The sequence below is a fragment of the Vulpes lagopus genome, chromosome 3, assembly GCF_018345385.1.
Source record: "Vulpes lagopus strain Blue_001 chromosome 3, ASM1834538v1, whole genome shotgun sequence".
Classification (NCBI taxonomy): domain Eukaryota; kingdom Metazoa; phylum Chordata; class Mammalia; order Carnivora; family Canidae; genus Vulpes; species Vulpes lagopus.
Genome location: NC_054826.1, coordinates 51,003,392 through 51,021,508, shown reverse-complemented (window position 1 = coordinate 51,021,508; position 18,117 = coordinate 51,003,392). Strand labels below are relative to the sequence as shown.

General features: G+C 44.0%; 1 protein-coding gene across 3 annotated transcripts in view; it reads right to left on the bottom strand.

Annotated features, from left to right (window-relative positions):
- Positions 1-18,117, bottom strand: part of HRH2 (histamine receptor H2) — a 54,409-nt gene that overhangs the window by 7,119 nt on the left and 29,173 nt on the right. The window contains exon 3 of one of the 3 annotated variants that reach the window (XM_041750117.1): positions 7,993-8,171. The exons of 1 other annotated variant lie outside the window; for it this stretch is intronic. In XM_041750117.1, the coding sequence (XP_041606051.1) occupies positions 8,096-8,171 (76 nt within the window). In that variant the 3' untranslated portion in view covers positions 7,993-8,095. Of the gene's footprint in view, positions 1-7,992; positions 8,172-10,494; positions 12,033-18,117 lie in introns of those variants that run through there. One more of the 3 variants, XM_041750114.1, reaches the window with a different exon arrangement.

Below are 18,117 nucleotides of genomic sequence, written 5' to 3'. Positions count from 1 at the left end.
TCTAAAATACTATCTTCCCTAAACTCTTAATATTGTTTACTTATGATGTTTGTGATTAATATCTCTTTGTAGTTCTGTCAATTTTACTTTACATATTTTTGAAGCTAGTTTAGTGGGTACTTAGATGTTTAGAATTATTATCATTGCAGTAAATAGAATATTTTTCAAAGTATGGTGACCATCTTTATCTTAGTAAAATATCTTGCTTAAAATTCACCTTGTCTGATACTAATATAGCTACCCAGATTTCCACTGGTTTATATTTGTCTAGCATATTGTATTTTTCTTTCCTTATACTTTCAATTTTTTTGTTTCCTTAAGTCTATTTCTTGTAAAAACATTTGGATATTTAAAAAATCAAATCTGACAACCTTTGTTTTTCTTAATTGGATAGTTTATTCAATTTACATATATTGTGATTACTAATATATGTTGACTAATTTCTTCAGTGTGATTTTGTGTTTTGTGATTTCTTCAATGTGATTTTGTGTTCAATGTGATTTTGTGTTTTTTTTTTTTTCATTTTTTCTGGCTTTAATGTTCTTTCAAATGCTTTTTAAAAACATAAATGAATTTTTCTACAAATCCATGTAATTCCAGCCTGAAGGAAATGTACTCAATGTAATCTTGTTAAAGGGCAGAGCATATGGTTATAAAGACCTGAATCTTGTTTTTTTGGAGAATATACAGGGTACTAAAAAGTCCTTCCAGTTCTCACAAATTTAAAAACCTTTAAAATTCTTTCTAAAGAAACAATGCATTTTCTTTCGAGTCAAATCCAACAAGCTAGATGACAGAGTTAGCTTTTACTCACAAATGTAATAAAACAGGAGGGGGCTAAATGTTTTGCAGAAACCCGATTTTCTACAAATATTAGTGATATATTTTGGTAATGTTGGGAGAATAAATACATTACTTAATACACACATTTTTTTTTCTTTTAATACATACAATGTTAAAACAAAAGATGACCCGAATGGAAAGGTCATCTCTTCACTGCCTGAGAAACAAGAGGATCTTCCATATTAGTACTGTTCCCCTTCTCTTTTTGTAAGTGGTCATCCCTTTGCTTTCTTCTGCTAGGCTGTCCACCAAGATTTGAGTCTGGAGGCTGGGTTTGGAGGTTCTCTAAATTTTCCTGTCTTTTATTGCTTTGCTTTAAATTGCCTTTTCCCCCTTCATTCTCTCTCTTTCTTACCTTGTAGAATTTTTAGCCTCTTATAAAATAATTTTAACATGCATATTTAACATAATAAAGTCTAGTGGCATGGAGCTCTCTTCATTCACTTAGTTTGCCATCCATGCCAAACGTAAGTTGGAATGAGAAACTAAGCTAAATTCCAATACTGTGTTGACTCTATTACATTACAGAGTCTAGAGATACCAGTAGGTTAATATTCCTTGAGCCCCTCATAGCCTCATGGCCCATCTTGCCTTGAACCCTAAATATTGAAACTAGGGGATGTTAATGGGGTTCTCAAGAGCAAATGATATGGTGTCTGCCAACACAGTGAGTGCTTATGGTAACTTGTCATTTTCACCTTCCCGTCATCTATTCCCCTTCTCTTGGTAATAGCACCTTGTTTCTTTGGGATCCAGCCTTCCTCACTCTTTGCCCATGTGAGCTAGGTGGGGTTGACCTCTTACTCTTTGCTGTGGCTCCAGGTGTGAGTACAGAGGTAGATACATGACCCACTTGGTCAATGAAAACCTGAAACTTTTTTTGGTGGAACAGTAGGAAAGGGACACATTTTCCACTGGAGTTGCTAAGATGGTAAGATGTAAGCTCGGAGTTGCAGGTGGCACCACAGGGAGACTCTGAGAATGAAGTTGACATAGTGTAAAACTGAGTTGAAAGCTGGAGAAAGACAAATTTCTCTTGACATTTGCACATTTGGATCCAGGTATGTTTGAAGCTACCTTTGTTGTCTTTAGTTTTATGAACCAGTTCTCCGCCTCCATCAATCCCAGCCTCTTTTAATTAATTAATTAATTAATTAATTTTGTGAGAGAGTGTGTGTGCACATGAGTGGGGGGAGACAAGAGGGAAAGAGAGAATCTTAAGCAGGCTCTACACCCAGCACAGAGCCCGATGTGGGGCTTGATCTCACAACCCTGAGATCACAACCTGAGCCAAAATCAAGAGTCAGATGATGCTCAACTCACTGAGCCCCCCAGGCGCCCCGCAGCCTCTTTTAACTGGGCTTCTGCTACTAGAAAATAACAGTCTCCTGATTAATGATATTCTAGAATCTGAATTTGAATCCCATCTTTTCACATTGAGGGTGTTAAAATACATTCAGCTACCCAGGGTTTGGATCCAGTTTCAGTGCTATTCTCTCTATAGGAAGCCTTGCTCAGGCCCTCTCTGATCCTCAGTTTTCTCATCCATGAAATAAGTTTCTAACAGCAACTCAGAGGACTGCTCTAAGGACTACAGGTAATGAGTGTTGGTGCTCTTCACTGTTACCATCTACTATGTATAGTACAAACCACCACACAGAACCACCACACGCGCACAGCACCCTGCTGTCACTTACATGTGTGCCTTTGTACACATTCCGTTGCTGGAAATGTCTTTATGTTCTTTGCTGCTCAACTTCTACTTCTGTTTCAAGGTTCTGCTCAGACGGGCATCACCTTCTGTGGGAAGATGCCTCTAAGCCTTCCCAGGATTCCGGATTCCCTCCTAGCTCCTATAACCCCTCCACTGACCTCCTTGGGTTAACTATCAGTTTACTTGTCTATCTCCCAGACCAGACAGGCACTGGATCTTTCTTCTTCAACCCTGCCGTCCAAGTTTATAGTAGGTGTTCAGTCATGTGAGTGAAAATGAAAAGCTCAATAAATCTTAGCTTCAATAGTGATCCTCCCATGTTCTGACTTCCCCAATTCACAGATCGTAAGAAACAGAAGCACTTCTGACGCTCTGGCAGCCCTTCTGCTGTGTGTGGTGACTCATGCTGGCTTTACTTCCATATCTACTCCCTGCGGCTAGGCTGGAAAAGCCTTATGGACAGGAATTCCAGGAGGGGCAGTGATGGATGCAGACCATTTCAGCCAGCACCTGAGACCAGCCACATGCTGGTGAGATGGAAAAAGTGGGAGATTTGGGACCAGGAGTCCTAAGTGGGTTTTGAGCCTTCCTCATTCCTCTGCTGTTGTGTCTCAGACAACTCCATCTCTTTCTCAAGTCCCTCTCCTGATCTGTGAAATGGGAACAATCCCAGTGAAAGGACTGGGAGAGGCTCCCCATTCCCCTCCCTCAGTTCCTGCAATGGGCGTGACCATTGGCGGCTTTGTTCCTCAGGGTCACCAAGAACTGGAGGTTGAGGGGCTGTGTGAGGAGGGTCTGGGCATATCTCTGAACCCAGGTCCTTACTATCCTGTGCCCAACCATATGGCAGGACCAAGTGTCAAGTGTCAGTTCTGCCTACATCCTGGGAACTGGGTCACTGAAACTCCTTTGTGAGCAAAAGGAAGTAGGGGAGATGAGAAAGGAGAAGAGGCTCTCTCGCACCCTGGCGGGTGGCCATCACCCACCAGAGCTCTTCCCCTGCTTTGTGGTTGTGTCAAAGTCAAGGGTGACCCTCTTCTCCAGGCCAGTCCTAATTTCTGGTTGTTTTGAAACAAGCCATGAGGTGAATGTTTCAGGACACCAAGCTACCCAGAAGCCAATCAGAAAGTCATCTTCCTATACCTTTGTTTTCTACCACAAATCGATATTGCTTGGTACGCCGGAATGACCAAACTTCAGGCCTCTGTTCATGAAAGAAATCATTATTTCATGCCCTTCTCAGAATTTTCTGGAAGCAAACATAGAGGGTTTGCCTACATCAGCATCTGCTTTGAAGAGATGGAGGCGAGGTCTTTTGTCCTTTAATGGCAAGCAAACCGAGTAGAGGCTTCCTGCAGGAGTTCTGCGCACACACTGTGTTCACTTTCATTCCAGAGAAGGTGACATTTATCCAAGAAAGGCACCCCAGAACTCCCTGGGATTTAGTTGAGGTCAAGAGGTAACAGTCATAGAACCATCGTCCCCTTTTCATTTTTCCCTCCTGACATGAGAAATAGGTGGTGAGGCTCTGAAGGCTTTAGACTCATCAAAGGGATGTTGATTAGGGACCTCCCCGGACAGGCATCCCTGAATGCTGGTGGGTCATAGCTTGGGACCACACTGGGAGCTCAGTGAAGGAGTGTTTGGCTATGACTCTAGCTGTCCCAAGGGGCCTGACACAGAGCAGGCATTGTGAATTGTGCTGGTGATTGAGGAAATGATTGACAAGAACTAGCATTTACTGAGTGCTCAAGTGCTAGGTCCCGAGTGCGCTGTTTGGCATCCTTTTTCTAGTTAACCCTCTCAGTGGTGCTATAAGGCAAGCATGGGTGTCCCATTTCACAGACCAGGAAACAAGGCTCTGGATGGTTAAGTGATGCCCCTAGGTCACTCAATAACAAAACTCAAATATGACACAACAGCTGTTGGCTCCCATGTGCACACCCTTGCCACTGTGACATGCTTCTTCCTGAAGGCCAGACCAGATGGATTTGATAGAACTGGACTGAGCTAAAATGAGAGATGTGGAGATGATCAGGGCAGGGTCACTGATCTCAGGTAACTCACAGGTGTGAGTGGGTGGGTATGTGAGGGTGTGCCAGGGCCTGAGTGTGCATGGGTGTGCCTGGGCAAGGCTGTGCGGCACAGAACCATTTCTGGCTCTGGGGATCAGGGGAAGCTCCATGGAGCAGGTGGCATTTGAGTTGGGCCTGGGGCAATGAGCGGAAATTGAACGGGGATGTCGGGAGTGGGGACGTCTTTCAGGTAGAGAGGCAGCCTGAGCTGTGGATTGTCCTCCGAGAGCAGCGATGTCTAGCTCATCTGGAGAAAAAGGAGCTGGAAAGGGTTCTACAGCCAGAACATGATGGGCCTGGAGTACGAGGCTGCAAATGACCTGGCAGGCATTGGAGCAATGCTGGAGGCTATGGACCTGGGGCATGCCAGGAATCCACCGAGGAACAGTCTCAGCTGGAGGCCTGGATTAGCTCTTCTCGGTGATTTTATACCCCTGTAGCTCAGTGAGATTGTACCTGAGCAGATGCCAGGCATGGGGTGGCTGGTGAAGAGGAAGTGTGACCCTTTATCACATGTGCCCACTGCTGGGACGGCCAAGGCTGCTGGACATGAGTCCGAGCAGTTTTCCTGGGGGTTCTCTTGAAGGCTCCCAGTCTCCAGTCCTATGGAGGATTTCCTGTGTGCTTGGCCTGCCAGGTGGGCACTGTCCACCTCATTACAATGAAGGGAATAGCCCTTCATGGGATCAAGTGACCTGATCAAAGTCTCACAGCTAGTGGATAGAGGAATGGGCTTCTTGCCATGTCTACTTGGTCCAGAGCCTGTGCTTTAAGCCCTGAGAGCAACCCAAGGATAGCCACCATCCACAGAGTGCCTCCTACACTCTGATCCAAAGCGTTTTGTGAGTATGAGCTCAGTTAATCCACATGCGAACCCCCATGGGGTATGTGCTGTTATTCTTCCCATTTGATGGAGGTGAAAACTGAAGCACAAGAGAAGCTAGAAACCTGCCTGAGGTCACACAGCCAGTAAGCAGAGCTGGGTATGTCACAGCACACCGGGCTTGTTGCTTGAAGAAGTGAAGGCGTGGGGAGCTCTACTCCCACTCTACCTCTCCCTTGCCTCCATGCCATCCATTTCCTGTGGCTGCACAAGGATTGCCAAATAAGAAAGTGATGAAAGTGCTCACACGCTGGGCACTCAACACTGAACTCTCACGGCAGCTGTATGACAACAGATGATAGGGTTATCTTCTTAACTCTAATAGACCAAGTCTGGGCCCAAAGAACTTGGGTCACTTGCCCAGTAGCTCACAGCAAACAAGCAGTAGAGCCTTGAGAGAGCCCAGTTTGGCCCAACTGCAAAGCTGGAGATGCCCGGCCCATCCTGATCCCTTCCAGTATCCACAGTGGCTCTTGGAGGCCAGGTGTCCTTTGTGTGCAATTTAGATCACACTCAGTTCGCCCCCGTCCCAACCTGGTACTCTTCCTGCCCTGCTGCTCCAACCCTCCAGCAATCCCCATGAGACTGGCTGGCTTGCCCAACCCTCTCCTTGAAACTACAGAATGGTGAGTAAAACTGCAGAAAATCCCAAAGTCCCTGCCCAGTTACACCAGTGGATACTTGTGGAAAAAGAATCCACAGCACCTGACTCAATTCTCAAAGTCATTTCTGATCGCTTGTTCTATCCCACTTCTGTGATGCAGGTGAAGTGTCATGCCCATTTTACAGGTGGGGAAACTGAGGCTCAGACAGGCCTGCCACACGCCCAGGTCAGGTGCTGTCGGGTGCTGCATCCTGGGCTTGGCTCCCTGTATCACTATGCTGGTCTCTTATTTGCTCTGAATGGCTCAGGACCTGAATGGTGACAGGGTCTCCCTTCTCTGATGGCTCCTTTTTACCCGTTTCAAAGACTGTCTCTTCCATCTCCCCTCTGCCCATCCTAAAACACTGGTGGCCCCTTCTCCTTGCATCTGTCCTAGCCAGCAATGCCCCTTATAACCCTTCCAGGATGCTCCTCATACTTGGCTTCAAGGAAGTGATTTCCAGTGTGGCTGGTGGCAGGAAAGCCGGCAGCCTGTCTAGAAAAGAACTGGGCAAAGGGTGACAAAAGGTTTAAAATATCTTCCCCTTCTACCAGTAATTCTGTTTCCAGAAATTCAGTTTCTAGGGAAATCATCTGAAAGAAACAAAATGTTCTCTGCATGGAGATGTTCATCACAGAGCTGCTTATAATAGGAAAAAAAAAAAAAAGTGGAGACCACAGCAAAGTGCAATAGGGAAACATTTAGTTAGTCATGAGGTTCCTCATGCTCTCCCTCCCCTACCAGCAAATGTCATGGGCTGATGATCACTGGGGGACCCCCCGCTTCATCCCTGCCATGTGCTAGGCACTATTCTCAGGTTTTAATATTTATTCTCTCCTTCAATCCTCACAACCTTTTGAAGTGGGTACATGCAACACCCCCATTTTACAGACAAGGAAACTGAGGCATGGAGAGGTTAAGTAATGTGCCCATGGTCAGCAGTTTCCAGGCAGTCTGACTCTGCCAGGCTCAACCACTCCCAGAGCAGTGGTGATGACTAGTTGCTGTGACCAGGTCATGAGCTGCTGAATGCAGGCCAATGTGCCAGGTGTGTGATGTGTCTCAAGTGGGGCAGATGGGATACTATTTTGAGATGTCAATGGGTTGCTGTGGCTTCTCACTCCTGCTTGTCCCCATTGGCACTGCCAATGGTGGAGCACTCTCCAACATTCAGGCGGCAACTGCAGGTGAGGACAGGGAGGATTTCTCAGACCCCCAACAGAAACAGGAGTGAGAGAATCCCAGGGTATTTGGTGTTCAAGGGTCCATGAGAGCAGCTCCTCCGCCACCCAGAGAGGAGGAAGAGCCACCCGGGGGTTGGGGCAGGAGGCCTAGCATTAGGTGGTAGAGCGGGCCCCCCTGCCACCTTTCTTTGGGGTCAGAACCTGGACTGGAGGTGAGGTGGGGGTCACTGGAGGATAAGTGTAGGAGTCTGAAAGCACAGGGGCTTGTGCCCTATTACTAGCTGGAAGCCAGGACATGGCAGGGGCGCCCTGCAGACATGGCAGAGAGGAGGCTTCAGCCTAACCCTGTACTCCAATTCCTCTGCTCTCACAAGAATACAGGAGGTCCCCCAAATCTCCTGGATCTACAGTGAGCCCCAGCATGTGGCTGGGCTTTGAGGCCTGCCTGCTGGGAGAGTCCAAAGGGGCTGGGGACCTGCAGCAGAGGCCAAAGCCCCTGAGAAAATGTGGTTGGTCCTTGGCTGTGCCAGGGAGAGCCCAGGAGCAGGTCGGTTGTGTCCCTTGGGCCTTAGTGTGGCACAAACACCACGGATGGAGAAACTGGCCTGACAGGTCTACTGTGGTCCAGAGGATGCCTTGTGGGTCAGACAGCCTTTAGGAACTTAGCTTACCCTGGAGGGAAGGAGATGGGTGGGGAGTGGAGAGAAGCTTGTATTGAGTTGGTTCAACTTCCAAAGTCACTGTGTTTACAGCTAGAAGTGACCGAGCTCCTTGACCTGGAAAGTACACGCTTCTCCACCATCCATGAAATGAGGGTCCATGGGTGCCCTGAGCAGAATGAAACAGAGAATCTTACTCCTGCACGGGCTCAGGGCTGTGCTGTAAGCTGCTGTTCCGGCACATGCGTCAACAGCCTTGCTCCTTTCTCCCACCTGTAAGGACCAGCCCCATTTTTCAGATGGGGACAGGGTTTTAGACAGGGAAGGACTTCCTTAAGATCAACCAGCCAGCAAAATGGGGAGGTCAGCCTTCAGAGCTCGCTCAACAGACCACAGCACTAAATGGCATCTCATTGCCAGTGAGGGTACTCCTCTCCCCATGCCATTCCTTTGTCCAGAATGGCACCTCAACTCCTCAGCTTAGAAATTTCCTATTGTCCTTCAGGAGTCAGCAGAGACATCACCTCTTCCAGGAGGTTTTCTCTGCATTCCCAGCTCGGCTCCCACAGCAATGGGGTCTGAACACTCATCACATGTATCTGTGCTCCTCCCTGTTCTTCTAGTGCCACCTCCTCCCTCCCACCCAACACCCTGCAGGGGAGAGTGGACCAAGATAAAGAATGGGTGAATGAATGAATCAGTTAAGACTCAGCAGTCCTTAAAACAGACATGTGGCCTGAAGAACTCCAAGGGTGGAATCTCTTTTGCCATATTAAGGCCACATCTGCTCATGAAAAATATGAAGGGAGAACAGAGCCATGATTTCAGGGATTACATCAGATGGCGATGGGAATGGGGTTTCTCTTTGACTTTCAATTTTAATGTTCTCCTTCAACACTAATTAAGTATTTGTAAATATTGTGTTTCCAAAGTCAGTGTGGAAAGAAGTTCTCTGGGCCCTGAGATTGCCTTGCCACCCATCCCTAATGTCCATCCCTGGGTGAAGATGGCACATCACTCAGTCCTGGGCTGAGAAGGCTGGAGTCTCATCCACGGGCCTGTGCTGCACAAAGCCTGCAGCCCTGCCTGCATGCTGCAATTTTCTGCATGATCAATATGAAGAAGCAGATCCACCAGTGCTCTGTAGAGCTACCCGGCACTTTTTGCTGGTTGGGATGAACTCTGCTTCACCCTCCTTCCCACCTCTGGGCAGAGAGTAAGTGGCTCACAAACCCCAGGGGAGCCTCAGGGGCTATACACACTCTGCAATTCACAGCGGGCCTCAGGTATACCTTTTCTTGTCCCCTGACACTGCCGCAAATGGCCTCTCTGGATTTAATGAACGCCCCAAAGCAGATAGCCCTGTTACTCATTGCTATTTCTTCAATAGCAGTGGCAGCCTCCAGAAGTCTTCGCTCTCTTTGATATATAAGGAAACTGGAACTCGGAGAGGGATGTGATCTTCTCATGGCCACATAGCTGGTCAGCGGCAGAAGTGGTGAGGAATCCAGGTTCCTCATCTACCAGGCCCTGTTACACATGTGCTTTCCACCCCCACTTGCACTCAGAGCTTGGGTTGTGACAAGGACACATTTTACTGAATTTGCCTCCACACTCAGAACGATTCATTAGTATGAAAAACATGTTCTTTGCTGCCCTTGCCAGAAGATTCTTGACACAAACACATTGGGGGTTTAGCATAAAATCTCTCTCTTGTTAAGCATTTATATATAATTTGGGTTGAAATTGTCCCTTGAGACTGATCCAAGCCCCTCATTTTCAGAGGATAGATATAAGGCTCATGGGTCAGGGCTCTACTTGAACAATTTGGTACCACAGCTGCAACATGAGGTCCATAAGCCTATCTTGAACTTTCCAGCTGCTTCTTTATAGAGGGGAGAGAGAGAGAGTGAGAGAGCGAGGGAGAGAGAGAGAGAGAAAGAAAGAAAGAAAGAAAGAAAGAAAGAAAGAAGAGAGAGATAGGAGGGAGGGAGGGAAGGAGGTAAGGAGAAAGGAGGTAAGGAGAAGGAGGATGGCAGCAGAGTTCATCCCAACTGGCAAAGAAAAGAAAGAAAGAAAGAAAGAAAGAAAGAAAGAAAGAAAGAAGAAAGAAAGAAAAAGAAAGAAAGAAAGAAAGAAAGAAAGAAGAAAGAAAGAAGGAAAGAGACTACCACTTCCTAAGCATCTACTCTGTGCTGAGAACTTAGCATAAATTGATGCTGAGCCTTATTGCTATCACAGGGAGACATTTCTATCCCCATTTTGCAGATGAGCAAGCTGAGGCCCAGAGAAGGCAAGGCAAGTCACAGAGAAAGCAAGTGCTGTGGCTGAAATTGTTGCCCATTTCTTTCCCCTACATCAAGGGCTGGCAAACTATAGCCTGCAGGCCAAATCCAGCCTACCATCTATTTTTATTGGTAGTGGTGGGGGAATAAATAGAAGAATAGCATTTCATGACTGATGAAAGTGATATGGAATTCACATTTCAGCATCCATAATAATAAAGTTTTATTAAAACATAGCCATCCGCATTCATTTACATTTTGTCTATGGCTGCTTTTGTGCTGCAAGGGCAGAGTTGAATAGTTGCAACAAAGAACACATGGGTTGCAAAGCCCAAAATATTTACTATCTGGATCTTTGCAGATGAGATTTGCTGAGTCCTGCTTGATGCCATGCAATTTCCCAGGTGTTCTGGAAAATCTGTAGGGCCTCTCTTGTCTCTGCACAAGAGCATCAGGGCTGAAACCCAGGTCTCCTTCTGCTTGACAAGCCATGTGTCCTAAGGCTGGTTTCCCTGGAGGAGGATCCTTCTCTAATTTGTTCACCTGGAGTTTTTACCCCCCCTTTTTTTGTGGGTACAAAGCTACTAGCAGTGGCACAAAACGCCTCTGAGAAGGCAGCCCCAAAGTATGTCCTATCAGATTGACAGCAGAAGGAGTGGATAGTGAAGGAGGGGAGCCAGGAGGGTCAGGAGTCTGCATGAAGCCAGAGCAAGGGAGAATGGATAGTCTGGGCATAAGCTAGGGCCTCTAGCCAGCTTCAAAGGCACAATCACCAGGGAGTTAAATGAGGAGTTCTCTACCTTTCAAGTAACTCCTAGGAGACCACTATTTATTCTCCTTGACTTTTAAGGCTGTAAAAGGCTTCCCACCTCCTCTCTCTCTGCTCTCCTTCCCCTGCCTTCCTCTCTGGGGGTGGGAAGGAATCTCATTCCCCAAACTCTCAGAAGAGATAGAAGATGAAAATGATTAACTCATTGCTATAGCCTGTCTGCTCTGTCCGGCAGTGTGCAGGAGTGTGAGCTCTGCAGGCCTGAGAACAGTGTTCTGAGCACACCCTGGGCAAGAGGCAGGGACATGGGCACCTGGGGGCCCATGACATAGTCTCATGCCTGGAGCTCCCTACCCAGAGTCTACAAAAGGCCAAAAGCTTCCATAAAGCTCAAGCGCTTGGTGAAGGAGAAATCAGACCATGGATGGAGGAGGGAGGAAGAAAAAAACACAGACAGGAAAAGAAAACACATGATAGAATGGAAGAAAGAAAGGAAGGAAGAAAAAGCAGAAATAAAGAAACTGTACAACATTACGCTAACTGAAAAAGTAGAGCACAAAAGACCACATATTATATGAAACGTCCAGGATAGGCAAACCTGTAGAGATAGAAAATAGATTAGTGGTTGCTTGGTGGGGGGCCAGGCAGGAATCAGGGATTGGGAGGTGATCGTGAAAGGCTACAGGGTTTTTTTGGGGGGTGATGAAAATGTTCTAAAATTGGTTGTGGTGATGACAGCACAGCTCTGTGAATATACTAAAAACCAGTGAATTGATTATTGAAATGGCTGAATTGCATGGTATTTGAAGTATTTCTCAATAAAACCATTACACGGAAGGAAGAAAGATCGAAGATGGTAGTCCAAGGCTCCCCTCCTTCACTATCCACACTCCTTTTGCTGCCACATAGGAAGACCGTGGAATCACCTCCTCCTGTGGATACACCAAAACTGCAACTACACATGGAACAGTTCCTCCTGAAAAATAATGGAAAAATAGTGGAACATATCCCTCCACACCAGGGATAAAAGGGCCACATCAAGACGGGTAGGAGAGGTGGAGACACAGTGTCACCAAAAATCTCAAACCTGGTGGGATAATTCACAATGAGAGATCTTGTGGGTCTGGAATCTCTCTCTGAGGAGAGAGGGGTTTGTGCCCCCACACTGGGCACCCCAACCCTTGGTATCCACACTGAAGAGATGAGGCCTTCAACACATCTGGCTTTGGAAGTCAATGGTGCTTGTGTCCAGGAAACTCGGGGGTCTGTGGAGATCTGTTATATTCCTTTTGAGGGGCTCGTGCACTGACTCACACCATCCTGAGACCAGCAAAAGGCAGCAGTTTGAGAGGTGACTGGATTGTATGTGGAGGAGATGCATTTGCTAATCTTAAAGCATTTGCCAGAGGGGTGGAGGTCATTTGGGACTTTGTTTGGGGATGGAGGGGCTGGTGAGCACCATTTGTGCACCTTCCCTCTACCTTGTTAGCACAAGTAGGTATACACAGACACTACTATGCTAAAGCCTTGGGTGTGCCTTGACCCCCCAGCACTTTCAGGATCACTATGGTCATAGGCATACCTCAGCCTCAACGCTCTCCTACAGCCTCGCTGAAGCTCTTGGGCAAGCAAAGTCCCCACAGGGGACACCCCTTGATCACCTGGCCCTTCTATCCAGAGGTACTTGTGTTTATGGGTCCCCTGGGACCATAGCAATCAGAAAGACAGTTCTGGGCAGGCTACCATACCCAGGCCATTGCACAGACAGCACATTGAGACACAACTCTAATCTGCCTCTGAAAAAGACCCATTTACTTGTGTTGGAGTTCGACCTGAGGGATAAGTTTCAAGTATGCCAGAAATCTGAAGGCTAGAGAGGTACCCTGAGGGAATGTAAGCAGGGAAATGGCATCTTTGGGCCTTCCCTTGGCCTTTACACAGCTCACTGGTATCTCTTAGAAAAGAGCTCATACACTTGTCTGAAGCCCTGATTTTTATAATAGTTGCCCACAGGACACCTCCAGATTTCCTGGTCTGGAGGCCAGAAAGGTTTACAATTGCAGTCCCATAGGATTATAGATATTTGCATACTTATAAAGTTGTTACCTGAGGATCTGGCTTCCTATCAGACTGAAAGTAGGCACTGTCGGTGATTACTCCCTTTGGAACACTGGCAGGCCTTGGCACATCCTCAACAACAGAGGCTTATCAAGAATAAACCAGACTCCTCAGACAATCACAAAGGTTTGAGGGACAATCAAGAGCTAGGGCAAGGTTGAATGACAAGGTTCATCTCCTATACAAAGACACTCTTTCAAGACTGGGGGAGGTAGTTGTTTTGACTAATACATAGAAACAAACACAGAGAGGCAAGCAACATGAGGAAACAGCGGAATATGTTCCAAATGAAAGAACAAGGCAAAACCTCAGAAAACAATCTTAATGAAACAGACAGAAATAGTAATCTACCTATTAAAGAGTTCAAAGTAATGGTCATGAAGGTTCTCACTGAACTTAGGAGGAGGACAGATAAACACAGTGAGAACTTCAACAAAGAAATAGAAAATGTAAGAAAGTACCAAACAGGAGTCACAGAGCTGAAGAATACAATAATAGAACTGAAAAAATACAGTAAAGGGGTCCAACAGCAGACCAGATGAGGCAGACGAATGGATCAATGACCTGGAAGACAGGGCAGTGGAACTCACCCAGAGCAGCAAAAAGAGAAAATAATTTTAAAAAGTGAAGATAGCTTAAGGAACTTAGGGAAGAACATCAAGCAGAATAACATTTGCTTTATAGGGGCCCCAGGAGGAAAAGAGAGAAAGGGGCAGAAAACTCCTTTGAAGGAATAATGGCTGAAAACTTCTCTAACCTGAGGACAGAAACACCCAGTCCAGCAAGTCCAGAGAGTTCTAAATAAGATGAAACCAAAGAGAGTCACACTAAGATACATTATAATTAAAATGTCAAAAGTTAAAGAGAGAAGCCTAGAAGCAGTAAGAGAAAAACAAACAAACAAACAAACAAACAAACAAAAAACAACTTCTTGCATACAAGAGAACCCCTAGAAGACCCATAAGCTAATTTTTCAGCAGAAGCTTTGTTGGCCAGAAGAGAATGGTATGATACATATTGAAAGTGCTGAAAGGAAAAAACAAACAAACAAACAAACAAAAAAACCAAAACAAAACAAAACAAAAACCTGATCAAGAATACTCTACTCAGCAAAGTTCTTATTTGGAATTGAAGGAGAGATAAAGAATTTTCCAGACAAGCAGAAACTGAAGGAATTTATCATCACTAAACTGGCCTTACATGAAATGTGAAAGGGATTTCTTTAAGCTGAAAAGAAAAGGCACTAACTAATAACAAGAAAACATATGAAAGTAAAGATCTCACCTGTAGCGGTAGTAGATTAACCACTTACAAAGCTAACATAAAGGTTAAACGATAAAAGCAGTAAAATTAACTAAAGCTATAAATGATTAGTTAGGGCTACACAAAATTGAAGAATGTAAATATAACATGAAAATCATAAAATATGGGAGGAATATAGAGTTTCTAGAATGCATTTAAATTTAAGTTGTTATCAACTTAAATGAGACATATATATACACGGTTCTACATGAACCTCATGGTAACCACAAAGCAAAAACCTATAGTAGATACACAAAACATAATGAGAAAGAAATCTAACATAACACTAAAGAAAAGCATCAAACCACAAAGGAAGAAAGCAAGAATAAAAAAACATAGAGGAACCATAAAACATCCAGAAAATAACTGATAAAATGGCAGTAAGGACATATTTATTAATAATTAATAATTTACAAATGGACTAAATTTTCCTATAAAAAATAGAGTGGCTGAAAGGATAAAAATAAGACAACTATATATGCTGCCTGGAAGAGACTCACTTCAGGTATAAGGATACACATAAACTAAAAGTGAAGGAGTGAACAAAGATATTCCATGGGAATGGAAAGAAAAGCTGGTTTCATTATATTTATATCAGACAAAAGAGACTTTATTTTATTTTTATTTTAGAGAGAGAGCGCATGCATACATGAATGGGGGAAGGGTGGATGGGCAGAGGGAGAGAGAGAAAATCTTAAGCAGGCTCCAAACCCAGCATGGAGCCTGATATGGGGCTCAATCTCAAAACCCTGAGATCGTGATCTGAGCCAACACGAAGAGTCAGATGCTTAACTGATTGAGCCACCCAGGCACCCCAGACAAAATAGACTTTAAGCAAAAACTGTAATAAAAGACAAAGAAGAGTACTACACCATGATAAAGGGGTCAACCCAACAAGATGATAACATTTATAAATATTTATGTGTCAACATAGGGGCACCTAAATATATAAAGCAAATACTAACACACCAACAGGGCGAAATTGACAGCAATACAATAATAGTAGGGGATGTTAATACACCACTTTCATGAATGGCTAGATCATCTAGACAGCAAATCAGTAAGGAAACATTGGCTTTAAATGGCACATTAGAACAGATGGACTTAAAAGATATATATGGAATAGTTTACTCTCAAACAGCAGAATACACGTCCTCTTAAGTACATATGGAACATTCTCCAGGTTAGATTACATGTTAAACCACAAAACAGGGATCCCTGGGTGGCGCAGCGGTTTGGCGCCTGCCTTTGGCCCAGGGCGCAATCCTGGAGACCCGGGATCGAATCCCACGTTGGGCTCCCGGTGCATGGAGCCTGCTTCTCCCTCTGCCTGTGTCTCTGCCTCTCTCTCTATCTCTCTGTGACTATCATAAATAAATAAAAATTAAAAAAAAAAACCACAAAACAAGTATCAATAAATTTAAGAAGATTGAAATAACTCTTAACAATAGAGAAAAAACAGGGTTGAAGGAAGGGAGGTGGGTGGGGGATGGACTAAGTGGGTGATGGGTATTAAGGAGGGCACTTGTGATGAGCATTGAGTGCATGTAAGTGATGAATCACTAAACAAATATTACACTATATGTTAACTAGCTAGAATTTAAACAAAAATTTGAAGGAAAAAGAAAAAGACTGAAACTATATCAAGCATCTTTTCTGACCACAATGGTATGAAACTAAAAATCAATTACCAAGAAGAAAACTGGAAAAATCACAAATACGTGGAGATTAAACATATTACTAAACAGCCATTTGGTCAATGAAGAAATCAAAGGGGAAATAAAAAAAAATACCTCGAGACAAGTGAAAATGGAAACACAACAATCCAAAATCTGGGGAGGACGCCTGAGTGGCTCAGTGGTTGAATGTCTGTCTTCAGCTTAGGGCATGATCCCGCAGTTCCGGAATTGGGTCCCGCATCGGGTTCCTTGCATGACGTCTGCTTCTCCTCCATCTGCCTATGTCTCTGCCTCTCTCTGTCCCTCATGAATAAATAAATAAAATCTTAAAAAAAAAAATCTAGGGGATGCAGCAAAAGCAGTTCTAAGAGGGAAATTCATAGGGATACAGGCTTACCTCAAGAAAGAAGAAAAATCCCAAATAAATAATCTAACTTTATACCTAAAGAAACTAGAAAAAGAAGAACAAATGAAGTCCAAAGTTAGTAGAAGGAAGGAAATAATAAGGATCAGAAGAGAAATAAATGAAACAGAAACTAAAAAAAAGGAAAAGATCAATGAAAATAAGAGTTGGTTCTTTGAAAAGATAAACAAAACAGACAAATCTTTAGCTAGACTCATCAAGAGAAAAAGGAAGAAGCCTCAAATAAGTGAAATAAAAAATAGAGGAAGAGAAGGTACAATTGAGAGCACAGAAATACAAAAGATTATGAGATTGCCAAGAACAATTATATACAAACATAATGGACACACGGGAAGAAATGGATAAATTCTTAGGAACATACAATCTTCCAAAACTATATCACAAAGAAACAAAATTTGAATAGACCCAATTACTTTACCAATTATTAAAGAGATTGAATCAGTAATCAAGAACCCCACCCCCACCCCTGCAAAAAGCCTCCCAACAAAAGTTCAAAATCACACAGCTTTACTGGTGAATTTTACCAAATATTCAAAGAGTTAATGCTTATCCTTCTCAAACTCTTCCAAAAAATTGAAGAGGTGGGAATATTTGCAAACCCATGTTAAGGCCAACACTACTCTCATCCAAAACCAGATAAGAACACTGCATCAAAAAAGAAAATGACAGGCCGATATCCCTGACAAACATATATGCAAAAATCCTCAACAAAATATTAGCAAATCCAATCCAACAATATATTAAAAGGATCATGCACCATGATCAAGTGGGATTTATTCCAGGGATGCAAGCATGAGTCAACATCTGCAAATCAAGCAATGAGCATATACTACTTTAACAACAACAACAACAAAAAGCATAAAAATCATAGGATCATCTCAATAGATGTAGAAAAAGCACATGACAAAATTCAATATCCATTTATGATTAAAAACTCTTAATAAAGTGGGTATACAAGGGACATTTTAAGGGCCATATATGAGACAAACCCACAGCTTACATTATACTTAACAGTGAAAATCTGAAAGTTCTTCCTTTATGATCAGGAACAAGACAGGGATGCCCACTCTTGCCATTTTTATCTAACATCATATTGGAAGTTGTAGCCACAGCAGTTAGGCAAGAAAAAGAAATGAAAGGCATCCAAATTGGAAAGGAAGAATAAAACTGTTGCTTCTTGTAGATGACATGATACAACATACAGAAAACCTTAAAAATTCCAGTCAGTTAAGCATCTGGCTCTTGGTTTCAGCTCAGGTCATGGTATCATGGGTTGTGAGATTGAGCCCTGCATTGGGCTCCATGCTCAGCATGGAGTCTCTGCCTCTCTCTCTGCCTCCCCTCACTTGCACACACAGATTCTCTCTCTCAAACAAACAAACAAACAAACAAACAAATAAATAAAAATCCTAAAAAAAAAAAGAAAAAAGAAAACAATATATTTAACTGCATCAAAAAGAATAAACCACCAAGAATAAATTTAAGCAAGATGATGAAAGGCCTATATACTGAAAACCATAAAATATTGACAAAAGAAA